Source organism: Aristolochia californica, unplaced genomic scaffold, assembly GCF_029961685.1.
Source record: "Aristolochia californica isolate CCGP_79_NKW_82.1479 unplaced genomic scaffold, dmAriCali1.0.hap1 SCAF_12, whole genome shotgun sequence".
In the NCBI taxonomy this organism is placed as follows: Eukaryota; Viridiplantae; Streptophyta; class Magnoliopsida; order Piperales; family Aristolochiaceae; genus Aristolochia; species Aristolochia californica.
Genome location: NW_027181793.1, coordinates 30064233 through 30082439, shown reverse-complemented (window position 1 = coordinate 30082439; position 18207 = coordinate 30064233). Strand labels below are relative to the sequence as shown.

Genomic DNA, 18207 nt, shown 5'->3' with positions numbered 1-18207 from the left:
TAGGAAGAGGAAGAGTTCCATAGGAATAAGAAAAAGACACATGAAGACAGAACAAGCTCTGATCACACCAGATAGGGTTTTTTTTTTACAATTTTGCAGTTAGGACATGATTTTTGTCTACACAATTGATTCAAAGAGCATGTTATCGTAATTTTAATTCTCTCAAGTTATTGAAAAAAAAAAAAAAACAGAACCAAGTCACAATAGAAGCTGCAAAAAAAAGGTAAAGACTAATTATTGCATTTTGGATAAAAAAAGTCCACTACCAAATAAAATATAATTAATATGGACACAATCTATATGAACAGAGATCAATATAAGTAGTGAACTAGCAAAAGTAGATGTGCATTGTACATTGACAATGTTGATAATCCACATAATGTGACTAGAAGAAGGGTTTTGAGACTTTGTCCGCAGGAAAATCGTATAGGATACCAAATGTAGGACAACATATGAATGACGACTGTACAGAATGCAATGTCGAGCAAAGGATGAATGATCCTTTTCAGCTTAAATAGATTCTTAAGAGAGAACAGAAATTTTATGCATTTAAAACCAATACCGCTGATAGCAATATAGATGGAAATTGGAAGGTCAAAGTTTAAGCCTGTGAGTAATAAGATAATAATCAACTACATGGTCTGCTAAATTCTCTTCGTGCTTAAAAAAAACCACATGATAGAAAACGATACGAGATAAACTTATTGATTGAGGAAAAAAGGTAAAAAAATGATTAAAATGATGTATTTAACTTTATCTGGAACATATACAACGAACCCCAGAGTCCTGTCAACCAAAGGCTAACTAGACTTACAAAAGATAAAAATGAAAAAAAAATCAACACTGAAATCACAGAGGAAAAAAACGTACTGAAAAAAAAAGAGTTTTATCTAATGGTACTTCCTTTCCAAATGGATCTCCAGCAACCTATTTGTCGCACAGAGGTTAGGTCTTTCCTTTGGGAGGCTCCCTTTCAATTACTATCTGTCTTGTTTTTTCTTTTGAACGTTCAAAGATAGTGGTTATTAACATTGCTGAAACTTCAATGCTTACTCTGGAGCAAACTTCTGTTGGAACGGAGAAGGGTTGCTTGTTATACGGTCAATATTAAGAAAATATACTTTATTGATGGAAGAAATGTTGTGTTTAGCTTTATCATCTTCCTGTAATATTCTTAGTGTGCATGGATGTAAGCAGCCAAATGCAGTTTCTTTGTTCTTCATCAAAAACTGATGTGACTGTGAATTTGCTAATTAAGTATCAGTATCAAGTTTTGAGTGTAAGCAACTTTCATTTTTAGAGCTATTCATCTAACTTTCAGGTGGTTGAAGGCAGTGTAGTTATGATCTTTCATGAGGTTTCATTTGTGATCCCTTGCTTTACCATAACTATTTTCTACAAGAACATGATTACTCATTTGTTTTATGAATAGTGCACAAGTGAGTCTTGCTTGTTACCCTGCCAGAAGTGGACAGACTTAAGTATATTGTGATAGTTTTATGAGTTAACTGATTTTTGTTTTCATATTGAATTTTACTTTTATTTACTTGCTGCCACAGCTTTTAACCTGTCCAAAGTATTCAGTGTGAGTGATTTAGTGGTAATTCAAAGAATTATATACAACTGGTCAACTGGATTTCTGATGAGAAATTGTTTCCTAGACATAGTAAATGCAACTAGTTACACAAGAAGTGGATGGTAAACATATTAGTTCTGGCTTATAGGATAATTTTTTTTTGTGGTTGGCTCATATGATATTTCTTTTATCGGGGCTGGTATTTCATATGAAAACGTACAGAAGATAAAAATGAAAAACTAAAATCAACTCCGAAATTGCTGAGGAAGAAAACATACAGAAGATAAAAATGAAAAAAAAAAAAAATCAACACTTACAGACATAGAGAGTGTTCGCCGTTCGGGGATATCTCCAAAACCTTTCAAAGAATGAAGAATCACTGCTTAAACGAAACGAGATTTAGAGATTTTGTAGGGTTAGGTCGGCGACGCAAAAAAAAAAAAAAAATTAAATAAAAATCTTACCTCCCGTCGGACCGTGGCTTTCGTTCGTCGGCGAGGAAGAACTTCGGATGAATAAATCGAAGAGGAAGAAGATAGAACAGGAAGAAATCGCAGAGGAGACGAAAAAATCATAGTCTTTGACAGAGATTGAGGAATCGGAGAGGGAGAGGGAGAACGAGGGATTTGAAGACCAAAATCCCCCGTTTCCCATGAATACCCGCCGACGGACAGTGATTTTTGCGAGAAAATCATGCTGAAACGGTATGGAAATGGGAGGAAATGGCAGAGAAGTATGGTTCCAGACGGGTAGGACGGAAGGGAAGGGACTCTCTGTCCCGAAAAAATTTTTAGAACTCCCCCGATTCCCGAATCGCCGCTCGTTAAAACGAGCCGGTTCGCGAGCCGACGAGCCGAACCTGGCTCTGCTCGGGTTCGGCTCGTTAATATAAACGAACCTATTTCTGAGCTCGAGCTCGGCTCGAGCTCGATATAAAACTAATCGAACCGAGCCGGAACCGAGCCGAACTCGAGCGGCTCGGGAACCGGCTCGGTTCGAAGCCACCCCTACTCAAAACATACCGATACTTTAAGCTTGATCTTTCCATTTAAACTTTTGACTTGAAGACTGTTTTAATACTAATAAATCAAGTCTTCTACCCTAACTTAAGATTAGTTTCTTTTATTAACTATTTTTTTTTCTGTTTTTATATCAGACTTAAGTCTTAGTGTGGTGTCTGCCTCATATTCAAATTTTTTAAACTGGTTAATACAGCCTAAACTAGTCCTTTAAATACAAAAACCAACCAATAGAAATAGCACGACCTGGATCTAAAAGCTAACCAATACAACCTAAAAGAATAATTGTTCCTAACCAAGAAAGGTGAACTGAAACCACTTCTGACAATTCGGAACTGGCCCAATTTTTGTAAAAATAGAACAAATAGAGAGAATATCCTTACCCCCTTTTTTATCTTAACTCGGTAACTTGAGGAAAAGAATTTGCAGGTGCATGAGTGGCCTGGAATCAAAATTTTAGGAATGATATTTTCTTCATTTCCATGCAAAGTTTTAATCTAGAGTGGACAAGGACCACGACAAATTCTAAGAAGTGCGCAAGGAGCGGGGTTGTTAAGACAGATAAATCCTGTACAGATAAATTTAGTAAGATACAAGGGGATACAGTGTGCTCGTGACATGAAGACTCGATTCCATACTAGGATACTTGCAGGCTTCCACCTTAATAAAACACCAACATTACCCGAGGTACACCACCAATGCTCACTCAAAAGCTTGCAGGATGTAACACAATGAAACCCATCAAAATCGATGTGCCAACATGTAGACACCAGTGTTCATCACATCCACAAAACACTGGTGAATGATGTCATCAGAAGAACTCCATCCAATAACACCACGGTCACACCTCCTTAATGAGCTCGTACTTCTCACCCATCGCACCACCTTTTTGTTTTTGGAATTGGATGTATCGCAGCGTACTCGCAAAGAATGCACTAGCTGATGGATCTGATACGGTGTTATCACTTTGCATCTCAGTCGTGATCAGTTCTATCAAGCCCTGGATGACAGAACCCGTGATCTGAGGATTCCCCTTCTCAAAGAAGTACAAGTACCTGAAATCATTACAGGCAAATGTTTATAACTATTTACCAAAGCAAATACTAGAAATAGATTCCTTATATTAGTCTTGGATGTTTTTACTTGTTTAGAATTTCAACGAACAGTGTAACAGGCCCGCTGCTACCCCTGGTGACATTGGCCATTTGTTGAGCTGCATTTGCAATCCTCAAAGCACGCTTCAAGCAAAGCAATACCCTAAAAATGAAATATGGCTAACATAAGCAAGCAACTTCGTATGGAAAGAGAGACCGTGTAATTCAGATCAGCAGCTAAATGGTTAAACCCCGCAATTTACTTGTGGTATATCGCAGCTTGCCCTTGAGAACAATCCAATTACCACTGATAATCAATGTTTTCAGATAATTATGCTTGGGTCAAGTTCAACTTGTATTCTCAATCTGAGAGATGCTGGGACAGGTCATGGTATAAGTAGAGGTCAAAAGAGTGCACCTTTCTCCATCTTTGACACCATCCTGATCATCAACCCAAAAGAGATGTGCGCATACACACACTGCTTTGCACTGATCTGGCTTCTTTAAAAGCTTTGCAGAGTACTACATTTTTCAGAAAGAAAGGCCGTCAGAGTCCAGGATTGGGCAAGAATAAAATAGGATGGGTAAGATGTTAAAGGATTAATCATCTCATACCCCAGTCGCCTTGTGAGTAAGTGTATCCCTGTTCTCAACACCAAATATACTCATCCTCTGAAGAGTCCCTATTATTAAGTGTATTGCAGTCACTTGCGCCTTCGAGTCCTGACAACATCTCATATTGAGTATTCATTGACCAAGAGGCTTGAAATTTGATATTAAAAAAATGAACTGAATACTTCAGAAAACAAAAATTAAGGCCGAGTGAAAAAGGAGCATTTGGATGTCAACTACCGCAATTTCTTCCTCATACAGAATAAAGGCTTGAGTAAAAAATTCATATGCAACTGGCTCAAGATCACAGTCATTAGCAGCCTGAACACAAAATCCAGGGCTTCGATTAATTAATAAACATGTCAGACTTGAGGCATTGAAAGTTATTGGACATTAAGTTTACCTCCGCACATTGTAGGTACAGCCTCAATGCCAGCTCTGATGATGGGACAGCAGAGAGAACCTCAATTGTCTGAAATAACGAGTAAATGAAATCATCAAATAAAATGGAAACAGTAATGGATATCAAATAAGACAAAATTACACTGGAATTAGGACCAAGGGTATTAGAGAAAAAGAGCAGCAAGTAAAAAATGCTGACTACTAATTTAAGCATTTAAAAATTAATCCAAGAAAAAGTTACCTGATGCAAAAGCTGGAAAATTTTCTTCGGTGTAACAGGCATGTCTTCTCCAACCACATCTCCATCCTGTCCTTGCAATCGTCGAACCAACTGTGTTCAAGGAAAACAAGATCCAGTCTCCAATATATCCGATTATTCAGAAACCAGAGAGTTAAACAAAGTCCATATATAATTAAAAACTATGTCTATATCAACATTTCGTATAAAAAAACCCAACAACAACAACATCAGATACAGGAAAAGCTTCTGTTTCTCTCAATAAACAATTATCTTCTCTGTCATGCTTTCTTTTCTTGCAATCAATAATTAACTTTTCTTTCTTAGTGGAATGATTATTCTTGCAGTTCTCAGGAACAGGAAGAAAAAAAAAAAGAGTGCCAATATCTAAACACTCGTAATGTCAAAAATTATGATAGACATCAAATACTCTGCAAGGAATTGGTCAGTGTAGCATTATCATGGCAATGGCAAAGCATATTTGGCATGATAATGTATTTATATCCGGGCACGCCAAGCGTCCGTAGCACATAGTGCTCTCAAAGATCTTGGTAAGTTTGCTTTTCTGCTGCAGCAGAACGTTTGGCATTGCATTTAGGTCAATTCATCAAATTTAAAACTCCTAAAAGGAATACAACAAAAAAGGGTCATAATGCAATAATGCTTACCAGTAGAAACAGTAATACCAATGTGATCAGTGATTCAACAAAAAAAAAAAAAAAGGTGATCAAAGAGTATCACAGTAGATTTTCAGAGAGAGAGAGAGAGAGAGAGAGAGAGAGAGAAGCTGTGTCATTTGTATTTTTGAGAACATGAAGTGTGCCACAGAGGATTGGCTAAATATATAATTTTGGGGTAAAGAGAATGGTAATTAAAGAGAAAAAATTAATGTTTCAGTAGGTTTAAGTAAAAAGTTATGCTTAAGGAAACCCTTTAGATTCAATCCAAAATTCCATGCACGTGATATAGAAAAAGAAATGGCAAAACCATTCCAAAAAATTACAGCCAAACCAAAAAGGCAAAATTGAAATGTCTAAACAGAGCAGATAACCTTAAGAGCAGAAAATATCAGAGGAGGTACAGTGAATGGAAGACGCTGGGGACCCCCTTGTAGAATATGCTTTCTCACAGTACAAATAATCTGAAACAAAATTTCAAATATAAAAAAGATGGAAATGACACAATATATTGGTGTGACATTATTCACAAGAGCAAGCTCAACAAAAATGCAACTACTTCATGAACTGAAAATTCATACTGAAAGCCAATCTCATGAAATAAATCATAAACTCTTCCGCTTTATATGGTCTAAATAATGAAGATAATGCAGCAACCATGTCAAATCCACAATAAAATGGCATAAATTGCAGACTAGGATCATAGTAACTGTGATTCAGATGAACTACCATTTAGTACTACATATCCAAAAAGAAAAGAAATAAATAAAAGGCATCCTATATATGATTGTATAAGAAATGATGGACATTTTATATTTTGACCTATGTAAGGTGCTAGAATCAAAACCCTGCACTAAGCACCAAAATGACTCATTCCCTTCCTCACTAGCAAGAAATTGACAATCACTATTCCAGCCATCTTAGACCATTGTTTGAGGTCTGATTGGAAGAAAAAAACATAGAATCATGCCTATTTCTGACAGGATTTGGAGCAGTTTTAACTTTGACTGTCCAACCTATCTATTTTACCATTTCGTTATTTACTTCGACTTTTTGTTGGTGAGTTAGTGAGAATCTCTACCTGACTGTTTGAGAGGAGGCTTTTAAGAAGAGACAGCTACGTTTAATCTTTTTTAACTAAGATTTATGTTTATGTCCTTTTTTATATTAATCTGTTAGTTTAATATTTGAATAAATTTTATTCTAATTCTTTATATTTCGAAAGGCTTACAAAGTTTCTTTACATACTTTTACCAAAAAAGGGGCTTGGTCTTGCAACATCGCTCTGAACTTGAATTAAATTTTCTCCAGACAGCAAGACAAAAATTATAAATTTGAAGATCCATTTAATTATAGAGGGCAAGACCTCCAAATTAAAACCTAGAAAATGGCAGTCTTATAAATTTCAGGCCACCTTAAAGTAAAGGGTTTATTACCAACATACTCCAGGATTATTGCATAAGTATCTACATACCCTGAGTTTCTAATTACTACCCATATACCCCCATAATATGACAAAATACTAGTATACCCTAGCCATTAGATTCTTCCATTAGCTCGAAAATGCAAACCCACCTAAAATAAAGCAATCACAGCCTAAAAGTTTACCTCATTAAAAAGAAACAAGATGGAAAGAAGTGTAAATGGAAGCAGATATAGAATAACTCTTACTTATTCTGTTACATAACTGTTTACAGGCCATAGTTACCTATGAAGAGCAGGTATTTTCAGTTATTGTATAAAGCAAGTTTGACACTCAAGAAGTGCACTTTTTGTGCTTTGCTTCTGATTTACTAAAGATTTGATGTTGAGCATTTTCTGCCTTTCTTTTATGAAACAGCTCCAAAATGTTCATTTCCCTGCTATGTCTAACCTAATAATAGATGGACATATAAACAAAAGCACTATTTTGGATAAGCAGAGGGAAAAATTTTTAGGTTCATCTGCCCTTAGTGGTTATAGAGTAAAAAAGCCAAAAAGAAAAAACACCTATTCAGATACACCTCATAAACATAAAACTTTTATCAGCTACCTTAAGCATTTCCTCAGGATCTTCATTATACAACATATGAATAAGGCGAGCAACTGAGTTCTGCTCCTCTTTGAAGTCCTCCTCATCAAGCTAGCAAATAACGAACAAGAAATAAGTCCAGTGGTATCCTTAAAAAAATAACAAAACAAAATATAGTTCAGAAGCTTAAAAAAAAATCATACCTCATCAATGGGAGTCCCATCCAAGTCCCTTATAAGTCCCTTTATCAATTCAAATAATGCTTCAACCTTGAAAAGGCAATCAATTAGACGCTTTTGGAAGCAGATGAAAGGATAATAATCTCAATAGAAGTGAAAAGCATACTTTATCTGCTGTTGAAATGCATGTTGTGTTTTTCATAATACTTTGAATTATGACCACTGCCATGACTTTATTGGTTCCATCATCAAGATAGTCCATCACACTTGGGTAGTTTGAGAGGTTTAATGCAGTCACAATATCATTATATTTTTCCAGTGGAGCACTTAAAAGTGCCATTATTTGCTTGGTCGCTTTTTTATCTCCGAGCTTCGGTTTGCCAGTGAGTTTCTTAACACATGCTCCCTGTAGAAAATTAACAAGAGCTTAGCTGACTGGAACTCAAAAGGGAAGAACCAACACAGAGCGCAAAGAAATCAAAACCAAACACTTGAGCTGCAATAGTTAGGGCACTTGATATAAAGGATATATGCATACCAGCACTTGGTCCACATAATCAAGTCGGTCAGCGTGAACACGTAGAGTAAATGTGAGGAGAGATACATATAAAGTAATAGCTCCAACAACCGGCATATCAACCTGTGCTTCTATGACCTGGCAGATGAAACGAAAATGATCAGATGTCATTTGTAGTTTCATCTGAATCACCAATCATAATGACTATTCACTCCAATTTTGTATGAAATGCCTCCTGTGCCTTATTAAAGTCATGACAACTATTGACTGGGTATTATTCTGCTATATTAATGGTGCTGTAAGCTGAGGGGGTGACACTTCGCTATGAATCTTCATGTAGTACAAAAATGCAAATATCTCACCTAATATATAACAGCTCAATAGTTATTACAACTTTTTTCATCAAACTACATTCGCATCTCATGGGCTATATAGTAACTTCAAAAGAAAAGGATTATATAGTAACAGTAAAATAGCGTATTAGAGAGATCCATAGTTGGGTATATTTAGTAATTTCCGGTATACAATGGGCTCATATTTCGTTCTTACCATATCAATTCCAGCTCATGTCTCTAAAAAAGCACATATGTACACTTACATAAATTTAAATACTACTTCAGTATAGGCCTATCCAGTGGATCAGCTCTTTGTCAATGGCTGCATGAAACCGTTTCTAGTGTGAGGTCTTGACTTCAAATTTCACCAAAGGGAAGGGTGGTAGTGTGTAATAGTCATTGTTATATATTTATGACAGTTGACAGTTTTTAACTAATCAAGGTTTTCATCTCATTTAGTATATGTTTCCTTATGTAATACATTTTGCAATTGTCACAATTTCTATTATGAACTTCCGTAGCATCTAATAATTCAGTCTCTTTGTATTTCCATCGAACCAACCACTATTGAAAGGTTTCAGTGCCTTGTTTTTGTGGCTTTAGTTATGAGGCTGCAGTAGATAGTTTTTAGATCTTCACTGTAATACAACATGATAATAGACCACTACCAGAAAAAAAAACTCGAAAACAACAAAACAAGAAAAAGATATAAAATACCCATTCACAATCATTTTATTGCTTGCCAAAAAAGATATATTTCAAGAGCAACAGATTTAATTATCTATGCCAATACATTAAAGTTAACACCTTTATCAGAAATAAGAAATATACCTTGCCTATAGCATTGCTTAATTTGGAAAAAGCCTCTACTTGCAAGAATTCTGGCAAAACCTGCAGCAAAAACTATAAGAAGAAGAAGACCACAGCTTCAGGACAAGAACATGCAGAACAACAACTCACCTCAGCACTGGAAGCAGCGTAATTTGATAGTCTCTCCATTAGTTGAGATAAAACTGTTTTGACGTCAACAGTTGGCTGAGGAATGGATAGCCTTAGTTTATTCTCATATATTGCATTCCTTGTAGCAAAACCTCATAGAAACAAAACAATTAACTACCAAATAAAAAAAATTATATAATATAATAACTTCCACTGCCTGGAAGACACTACTAAAAGATAATGCAGTAAATCACAAGTAAGCCACATCTCTAACAGGCTATTCTCATCTCTTTTTAATCATCTGGTGGGTGATATCAGAAAATTTTGCTGCACAACTATTTTTCTCTTTCCTGGATAGTGGAGACATACACAAAAGATGCCCCACAGACCTCAAGGTTTTAATGCAAGCTCCTCACTTTAATAACCTGCCATTGAGGTCACTGTGCAAAAGGTTCAATTGACTTGCATATACTTTTTCCTGATAATGTCAGCTTTACTCTTTTTGGACACAAAACATAAACTCAGCTAAGGCCAATTGATGCAGGATGATGGTGCTGTTGCAATAATAGTGAAGGGATAAGAATGGAAAGAGAAGAAGACGAAAAAATCTGTTGCAGTAATGGTGAAGAGAGAAGAAGACGAAAAAGCTGTTGCAGTAATGGTGAAGAGAGAAGAAGAAGAAAGGAAGAAGAAGAGAGGGAGGAGGAGGAACCGCGAGCAATCGGGAGGGAAAATTTCTCAAAATTCACTGTATTCATTTCCAACATTACATGCTTAAATAGGAATCAAACCCTAATTCATAATTCAAAATGACAAAAATACCCCCAATGACAAAAATACCCCTGAACAATTAAAATAATTACTCCTAAGGACAATACAAAATATAAATAATAAAATAACATTTAATCAGTCCTAAATGACGCACTACCCAACCACAAGGTTTCACCCTGGACCGATGTCTCCTGGTGTAAACTCGTGTAATAGGCAGTACACGAGAGGTGTCCTCACCACAAAGTTTCCCACCAAAAATTTTGTGTGTTTAATATCTGATCCCAAGAATATACTTTATGAAAATTCAATGGGATGTGCCATAGTTTGAAAAAGAAAAGAAGAAAATGAGGTATCTAAGACAAAATCAATGTTTCAACCTCAGCTATGTCCCCTTGGCAACTTAGATTCTACTACTACAGAATTCTTTGGCCTTCTGCACGGGCTCAAGGTCTTTACTAGCCATCTCTTTGGCCCCCTTTTTATTGAAGGCGATTCAAAAGTAGTCATCAATTGGTGTGCTAACCATGGTCACCCCCCGTGGCATCATTGGGACATGTTCAATGAAATTTGTAATTTACTTTCTGGTTTAAATTGTATTTGGAACCGCATTCCACGCTCTGCTAATCACTTAGCAGACTCTCAGGCTAAGGTGGGTGTGTCTCTCCAACACTTTGTTGTGGAGTCAGGCCCCCAAAGCTAGGTTTGTATCCCCCCCTTTGTTTATCAATATACGCACTTTCATAAAATATAAAAAAATAAAAAAAAACTCAACTAGCCCAACAAACACCACAATTTTCACAAGGAAAAGAAAAATAGAAAAAAACAGTTTAAGGTTGAGAGATCTCAAGCAATTTCATGCTTTGGAGTGCAGGTTCAAGATCAAGGTTAACACTTTTTTTTTTTTTTCATTTCACTTTCATTGGATGGTCTAAGATTTTTCACTGCACTTGGTTGCAGGTGCTTTGGGAAGGTTGTGAAGGGTATTAGCACATAGCAAATTCCAAGGAATAGACGAGAGAAAAACACAACTAACAGATTGTGGATCACAGTAAATACTTGAGAGTCATCTCCATGCTGACTCAATCTCTAATGCTGCAGTTTCCAATAATTTTTTCTCTAGCACCTAAGATAAGGTCCCTCTTAAGTTGAAACTCAGCAATATGGTGTTGTCTGTTAAGTTAGATTTGCCATTTATTACATGCTAGGAAAAAGACCAAGTAACTCTATCCCTTCATCCAAGGGAAAAATGATCCTTCAGAGACCGGAGATTATGTCTTCTTAGTTTCTGATGACTACACATTGTCTAGGTCTTTGGCTACAAAGAAGTCAAAGCTACAATTGAAAACAATGACCATCAGTTCAGTGCCCATTGACCACGTTTTCAAAACACCATTCCTCACTAGAAACAATTTTGCATGCCTCTGGTGAATCCACAAAAACTGGAATATAATAGTTAACAGGAGTAAGGTTCCAGATCCAAGTAGCCCAAGACAGTCAGCTGTAAGGACTTGATATGGTCTCTCTAGAAAGCATGGTGAGTCTTGCAAGATGTATAATGTAACAATTGACACGTCTCAGAACTTTCAGGAGTTAGACATTCCACAACCTCCCCCCCCGCTATAATGCCTCTCTTCCCATAACATCCCTATAAATATGGGCAATGTCTAGTAGCAAAATCGTAGAGAACATTACAGGGGGTATCTTGGATGTTACGTATCAAGTAGTATCAGTGACATCAGATTTTGGGAAACCCTGATACCTTACAGATTTCCAAAACACCCACCCTTGGTAGAACGAACTAGAACAACATGTCTATAAATTCACAACCTCATCTAGGAGGCTTTTGCTGTGCGTTTTTTACAGAGATAACAATTCTCTTGGATATCATGCATTTAAAAAGCTCATTAAGTCTTGTGATCATACAAAATGATGCAGCAAATGTTAATGTATGAGCACCTGATTTGATTTATTGCCATAGAGCCTAGCAAAAATTTTCATCAAATAACTCTCATCAACTTTTAGGAATAGGTGAAGGCATGCCAATAATGAAGGTATTGTGATAGCCCAATCTCCAGCAAAAGAAGCTGAAAGATGTTTTAATCTTCATCCATTTGTTGTTATGTTTTTCTTCTCTCCCTTCCTTTTGAATATATTTATAATATAAATATCAAAGCTTACTCAATAACATAATTTATCATATAAGATAAAAGAGGAAAAAAATTAACAATATTACTTACCTGAAGCTGAGGGCAGGCACCCAATAATGTTTCTAGTGTTTGTAAGTGGTACTCATCTGGAAAAACTTGTATTATGCAGTCCATTAGGTAAAACTGAGCAAGCTCATCTTTACAGTTAACAACCTATAATAAACAGAATCAATGCCAATTCAGTGAGTAAATTTCTATCGATGTGTTTATTTTTCTAGGTCTAGAAAAGGGAGAGAAATTACTCCAACCTGCTCCAAGACTCGGGGAAGCACAGTTTCTTTGTACATCTCAAGGTCCACGCCCTCTATCTGACTGAGGACATGCAAATTTTTTCCAACCTACCATGTAAAGTTAGCCAAAGTAGAATAACTTCAATGTGTCAGTCATTCTTTTCTGTCATAGAACTTTATATGTATGAAATTTTTATTGACATTGATAAAAAAAACATCAATACTTAGCAGGCTAAAAGGAGCAATCACATTTACAAGGGATGCATCACACCAACTTGCAGACACTTACAAGATCACGAAGTTCATTCCTTTCCTTCTCCCGTTTCTCTTTTTCTCGAGCAGGCCCCTGCCAATGAGAGAACAAGAATTCAAAAAAAGATCATGATAACATTATTTTAAGTATCCAACAGTCGATCACCGTTGTAATTCTAGTGAGGAGATGTGTTGGTGGAGTGTTGGCGGCATCAAAATGTGAGGAACCATGGAGAGTCATATGAATGGAGAGAAAATGATTCTGTTAAGTGGACCTACCTGATGCTGCATTCGGACCCACAATTTGTTCATTTCAGTAAAATTTTGGAGCACAAACTCCACAGCATCCACAACAGTATCAGCATCACTGGAAAGAGTAGGAATTTCAACCAAGAAAATAATCATTAACAAAGTCAAATCCTTCAAAGTAAGACTAAATATGTTATCAGAAAAAAGAAAAGAAAAAAAGACAAAATATGTAAGTAAATGTTTGTGGATATGTGAGACAGAGAGAGATGGGATAATTTCTTGTCAGAAAAGGCACAACATAATCTCTAAACAAAAGGTTCCATGCTAAATAAGGAATGGACAATAGCATGACAAAGTAACCTCCTCACCCTTCATACTCAGAACCAATATCAGGTAACTTGTCCCGACTAATTTGAGAAAGGTAACTTCTTAGAAAGAGACCACGTACAGGATGTTGAATGCCACGGCACATTTCGACAAGATCTTTCAGAACATCCTTGGCAGGAGCCTCCTTTGATTTGATATAAACAGATCCTACAGTGCAGAGAAGATACCTGATAAACCAACAAAATTGTTTTCACGGACTAAGAACATGGAACTGCAATTAGAAGCAGAAATCATGATATAAGAAAATATAAAAAAAAATCATCACATAGACGATGCAATTGGAAATGAGTCTTTTAACTTACATATTTCAATGCTTTAATTGAAATTCAATGCAAATTAAAACAGACAAATAATGCTCACCAAACAAAGGAACAGCAGATAATTTTTTTATTAATTTAATAGTTGTCGATTGCCAAAACAAAGATCCAAGTTATTAGGGAGGTAAACACCTTATCTTTTAAAAATAAAAAATAAACCTGTGATTTAAAATAGGGAAAACGAACATGGACTAAAACCCATCTAAATTAGCGGAACCATCTTTCTAAAGTTTTGTGCTTCATGTCTTCATCTCTTTTTCTTTAATGTTTGGCCTCTACTTCAGCTGCATTTGTTAAGAAATATTGAACATATCATGGAGAAAACAGTATTTTAAAGACAATGGCTAAAAGGACTACTTTGTAACATGTTCAAATCTCCACAAGTAATGCAGCCACCCATTGTCTGTACTCTAGTCCATTCTCCATTGCCTCCTCAAAATACATGCCAAAGAAATAACAAGCACACACATGATGATATTCATAAATACTGAGGACAAATGATGAATGTCTATCACATATGTTAGCACCAAATAACAATTAAAGATCAGAGGTAGAAATAAAAAGTAGATAAGGCACGTCTTTTCTATTATCTTAGTAAATAAGGCATTCAGATTTATATTTAGAGATGGCTTCCTTGAGGGTATGGTGACTGCAGCTTGTAAATCAGTAAACAAATGTAATTTTTTGCCAGACCACCATTACTTTCCTTTTTATTGGAACATCAAAGAAGACCACTAGTAGCTCATATATCACATGACTATAGTAGGTAATGAAAACATTTGAATAAATTTACACTAGATGTGCAGCCAAAAACATAAAAATGCAAAATCTAGCAAGTTCTATAATAGTTAATCATTAACAAGCTTCAAATTTCATTGCCAGTTCAAATAGGCCAAGTGGAAGCTGGCATTCAAAGTTAAACAGGCCAAGTTGATCATTGGTTCTCTTACCCAAATAAAGCTTAGTTTTCAGCAATGGTCAGATGGCTCAATCTCACACTCTCCTAGTGCAAGGCAAGAGCAATGTTATAGATTGAAGAATTTTTCAAAGAGTGGAGAAGAGTATACCCTTTCATAGTTACTCTAAACATAATCCAGTTTGCCGTACCAAATTTGCAAACCAACTACCCAAGCATGAAGTCTCAGAGATTGCTTCTAGTTGACACTTGACAACCAATTCAAAGCTACATTAGTTTGTGACCTAGACTCTACAGGATCTAGTAGCAAGAAGAAACACGGTACCTATTATACAGAGATGAAATAACTCGGAGATGGCAATGTATAAGCAACTTGCAAACACAACTGCTTAGATTTAGCATCGTTTTAACCCCAATTGGCAAGTTGTCTTCTTCTTATTTTCCAATGCATTGTCTCAACTAGCTAGAAAAATCCATTTCATCCAGTTTTATCCATTATTTGTTAATTCCATTATTATGTTGGCCTTCTTAAAGTATGTCCTTCCCTGGTTTTGGTCGTGCCATTTTAAACCTTCCTCTCCATGTATTGTAAGTCCTTTTTCTTCGAAAAAAAAAAAAAGAGGCATAAATAGAACTGGAAAAAAACCCTTTCCTCTGGATTAGGTCCAAGTATCACATGTCAAACCCATCGCAGGAAGCTCTCTTACTTTCTCTTTAGTTGGTGCTACCCCTATATTTTTCTATATGCTTGTTTCTAACAGTACGTTCTATTGCACATCCATCTCAAAATTGGATGTTCTTCTCCATGCAACTTCCTCTCTATTGAGCACCATAGCAGTCTTACTTTCAGAAGATGAACCAGGATATCCAAAGAAATATGAATGCAGCCTTATAGTGCCTGAACTCGAGTCAAATTTGGAAGGCCCCTATTACACTGCTAGGATAAACGATGGTCAGCTCTTACTAAAGTCTATCATAAGCATGGGAAAAAAAAACAACATGATTTGGGAATCAAAATTTTCACTTCATTATCTACTCTATTAAGCGCTGGATGAGTGAGGAAACCTCAGCCCTTTATAGTGATTTCAAGAAAGTAGTAAATTCAACTGCTTTACGCTATTTAAGCATCAAGAAAATAATACGTAAGCTGATTCTATAAATGATTTAGCTATCAACGGGCATATTAATTCACCAATAAAATCATATGAGATCATCTGCACTGAGACTTACGATCTAGGCAAGATATTCCCAGCGTGCTGCACGAGCTCATAAAGATCAATAATAGAGCAGTTACGCTTGGTCTCCTCCTTGAAGAACATCTCCAGCTTCCTCAACTCATCAAACGCCCTCATGTCTTCGAAAAACAAAGACAACGAGATGGATATAAAATTATCAAAGTTAGAGAGATATTTGAATTTATGAGCCGATAATGAGTACAATTTAGAATGAATTTGAAGCAGCGTAAAAGTAAATTACAGAGCTCGTAGTATTTGTGCGGGGTGAGTCTTGAAGTCCGGAGCTCGGAAAGCATCTGGGCAGAATACTTGAGAGCGTCCCTGAGATTGTTCGAATCCTGGAAGAAAAGGCAAGAGGAGTCTCTGAATTAAAAGGGACGCAGGTAAGCTTAGGGTTTTGGGCAGGAGGAAGGGAGAGGCACCAACCAGAGCTCGATGCATATAGAAAGCATTGTGCTGAAGGCCTGCAATGCCCTCTGCGAGCCACTTGTCTTCATCCTCGATGCTCTCTGATATCATTGTCGTACCCCTCGACGTATTTCCAATCTCCTGTCCGCGACGCTTTCAGTTCTGCGATCTCCTCTTGTTCCACCAACGTCTCGGCGATCTTCTTCTTCAAGTATCTCCAATACGAACGCAACTCGTGGGCCGCACCTCCGTGGACTGGCGGGTGGAGAAATCGGTGTAAGCTCCCACGTTCACAGACGACGACGAAATTTCGATTTTCGACGGCTTTTGTTTCTTTTTTCAATAATGTTATGCAGATAAATGGATAGTTGGCATTTGGGCCTCTTGTATGCTTCTCTTTCTAATCAAAGAGAACAGTGGTTGCCCACGAAAGTGGAAGTTGGTGGCACGGGTAAGAGGCATGGATCATGGCGAATGGATCCATATGTCCCGGTTGACGGTATAGAAAGAAAAAGAGAAATATACAATTATATAATTATTTATCTTATGATATAAATTAATATGTTTATTTTTATATATTACAATATATTTGTCCCTTGGCATGTGGTTTCTTTTATAAGGTTCAGATTGATTAATGGCATTTTATACCAAAAGCATATAATTTATTAGGGGTTCACATATGCCAGTCCCCCACGAGTGAGGGGCAATTGGCTATGTCACATGCTTTCATGTGAGGAAAGACAAAGATGACTTCCATCTCCGTCCCATTCTTTAGGGGGGGAGGGCCCCTCTCTTGCATGGAGGGGCTCCCTTGGTGGCAGCCTCCTCTCCCAACCCCACCTTCCACCATCTTCTTTCTCTATTTCTCTTCTCTTTGTTTGAAACTAAGATAGGGTTGGGAGGTTGCCCCTCTCTTTGGTCTTTTCATGCACGAGGGTTTAACTAGGTCCCACCTTTATATATATTTAGGAGAAAAATCCAAAGGAACCCCTTTGCTCCTCTTCCTTTCTCCCTCCATCAGTCCAAGGGGCGGGACTGCACCCTCCTTCCTCATGTACAATGGGTGGTGGAGGGGCTTTAAGTAGTTTTGGAGGAGAAGGCCTTTGTTCTCTCTATAGTTTCTCCACAGCTAGAATTTTTTTTTTTTATGGTAACAGAGTGAATTTACTTACAGGTAGAATTTGTCTCTTTCATGGACCACCTAATATGCCTCATCTTAGAGGTACATGGATTTGCTGTTTCAACAAATTCTAACCCCAGAAGAATCTTAGACTTGATGACAATTCATGAAGGTTTTAAGGATGGCCCAGGACAGTTTTCTGATAGAAATAATCCATACTTCCTATTACACACCGGCCATAGCTGGTTCTTTCCCTGGATGAACTTGAGTTCAAAAATGGCTTAGCAGATGTTAGAAAGGAGGTCTACGGAGCTTCAGAGCTATTCATTTCTCACTCTAAAGCATATGGGTCCTCTGTCCCCTGTAAGTAGTTACTTGCCTCTTATCTCTTCCCTGGTTTATTCGTTCATTTATTTCCAGTTGTATTATATGTTCGATTTCCCAACATCACATGGCATGCTATTCAAATAATAAGAGCTCCAAACAACAGGCCATGTTCCCTTGTTCTTATCAAGA

General features: G+C 36.8%; 1 protein-coding gene across 3 annotated transcripts; it reads right to left on the bottom strand.

Annotated features, from left to right (window-relative positions):
* Nucleotides 1-3144: 3144 nt before the first annotated feature.
* LOC137945365 (vacuolar protein sorting-associated protein 35B-like) lies at nucleotides 3145-16847 on the bottom strand. Of its 3 annotated transcripts, XM_068791229.1 has the most exons (22): nucleotides 16590-16847; nucleotides 16405-16501; nucleotides 16159-16282; nucleotides 13677-13862; nucleotides 13339-13426; nucleotides 13097-13153; nucleotides 12826-12915; nucleotides 12608-12730; nucleotides 9621-9695; nucleotides 9492-9551; nucleotides 8347-8463; nucleotides 7975-8214; nucleotides 7833-7898; nucleotides 7651-7740; nucleotides 5993-6082; nucleotides 4945-5034; nucleotides 4705-4773; nucleotides 4542-4622; nucleotides 4305-4412; nucleotides 4108-4211; nucleotides 3739-3852; nucleotides 3145-3650 (listed from the first exon to the last, which is right to left on the bottom strand). In XM_068791229.1, exons 1-22 carry the CDS (start codon nucleotides 16680-16682, stop codon nucleotides 3437-3439), a joined length of 2376 nt encoding a protein of 791 aa, XP_068647330.1. In that variant the 5' UTR covers nucleotides 16683-16847; the 3' UTR covers nucleotides 3145-3436. The 3 variants fall into 3 exon arrangements, with proteins under 3 accessions (XP_068647330.1, XP_068647332.1, XP_068647331.1); XM_068791231.1 differs by lacking the exons at nucleotides 16405-16501; nucleotides 16590-16847 and having other exon boundaries at nucleotides 13677-13842; nucleotides 16159-16276; XM_068791230.1 differs by lacking the exons at nucleotides 16159-16282; nucleotides 16405-16501; nucleotides 16590-16847 and adding an exon at nucleotides 14370-14387 and having other exon boundaries at nucleotides 13677-13842.
* Between the last annotated feature and the right edge of the window lie 1360 nt (nucleotides 16848-18207).

Bases quoted from the DNA above. Each gene is read 5' to 3' on its own strand.
- LOC137945365 (XM_068791229.1), bottom strand. From the start codon at position 16,682: ATGATATCAGAGAGCATCGAGGATGAAGACAAGTGGCTCGCAGAGGGC. The intron at 16,283-16,404 runs GTAATTTACTTT...TGTTTTTCGAAG, and splicing joins GCACAAATACTACGAGCTCT to ACATGAGGGCGTTTGATGAG. The intron at 4,774-4,944 runs GTAACTTTTTCT...TCGTTATTTCAG, and splicing joins TTTTCCAGCTTTTGCATCAG to ACAATTGAGGTTCTCTCTGC.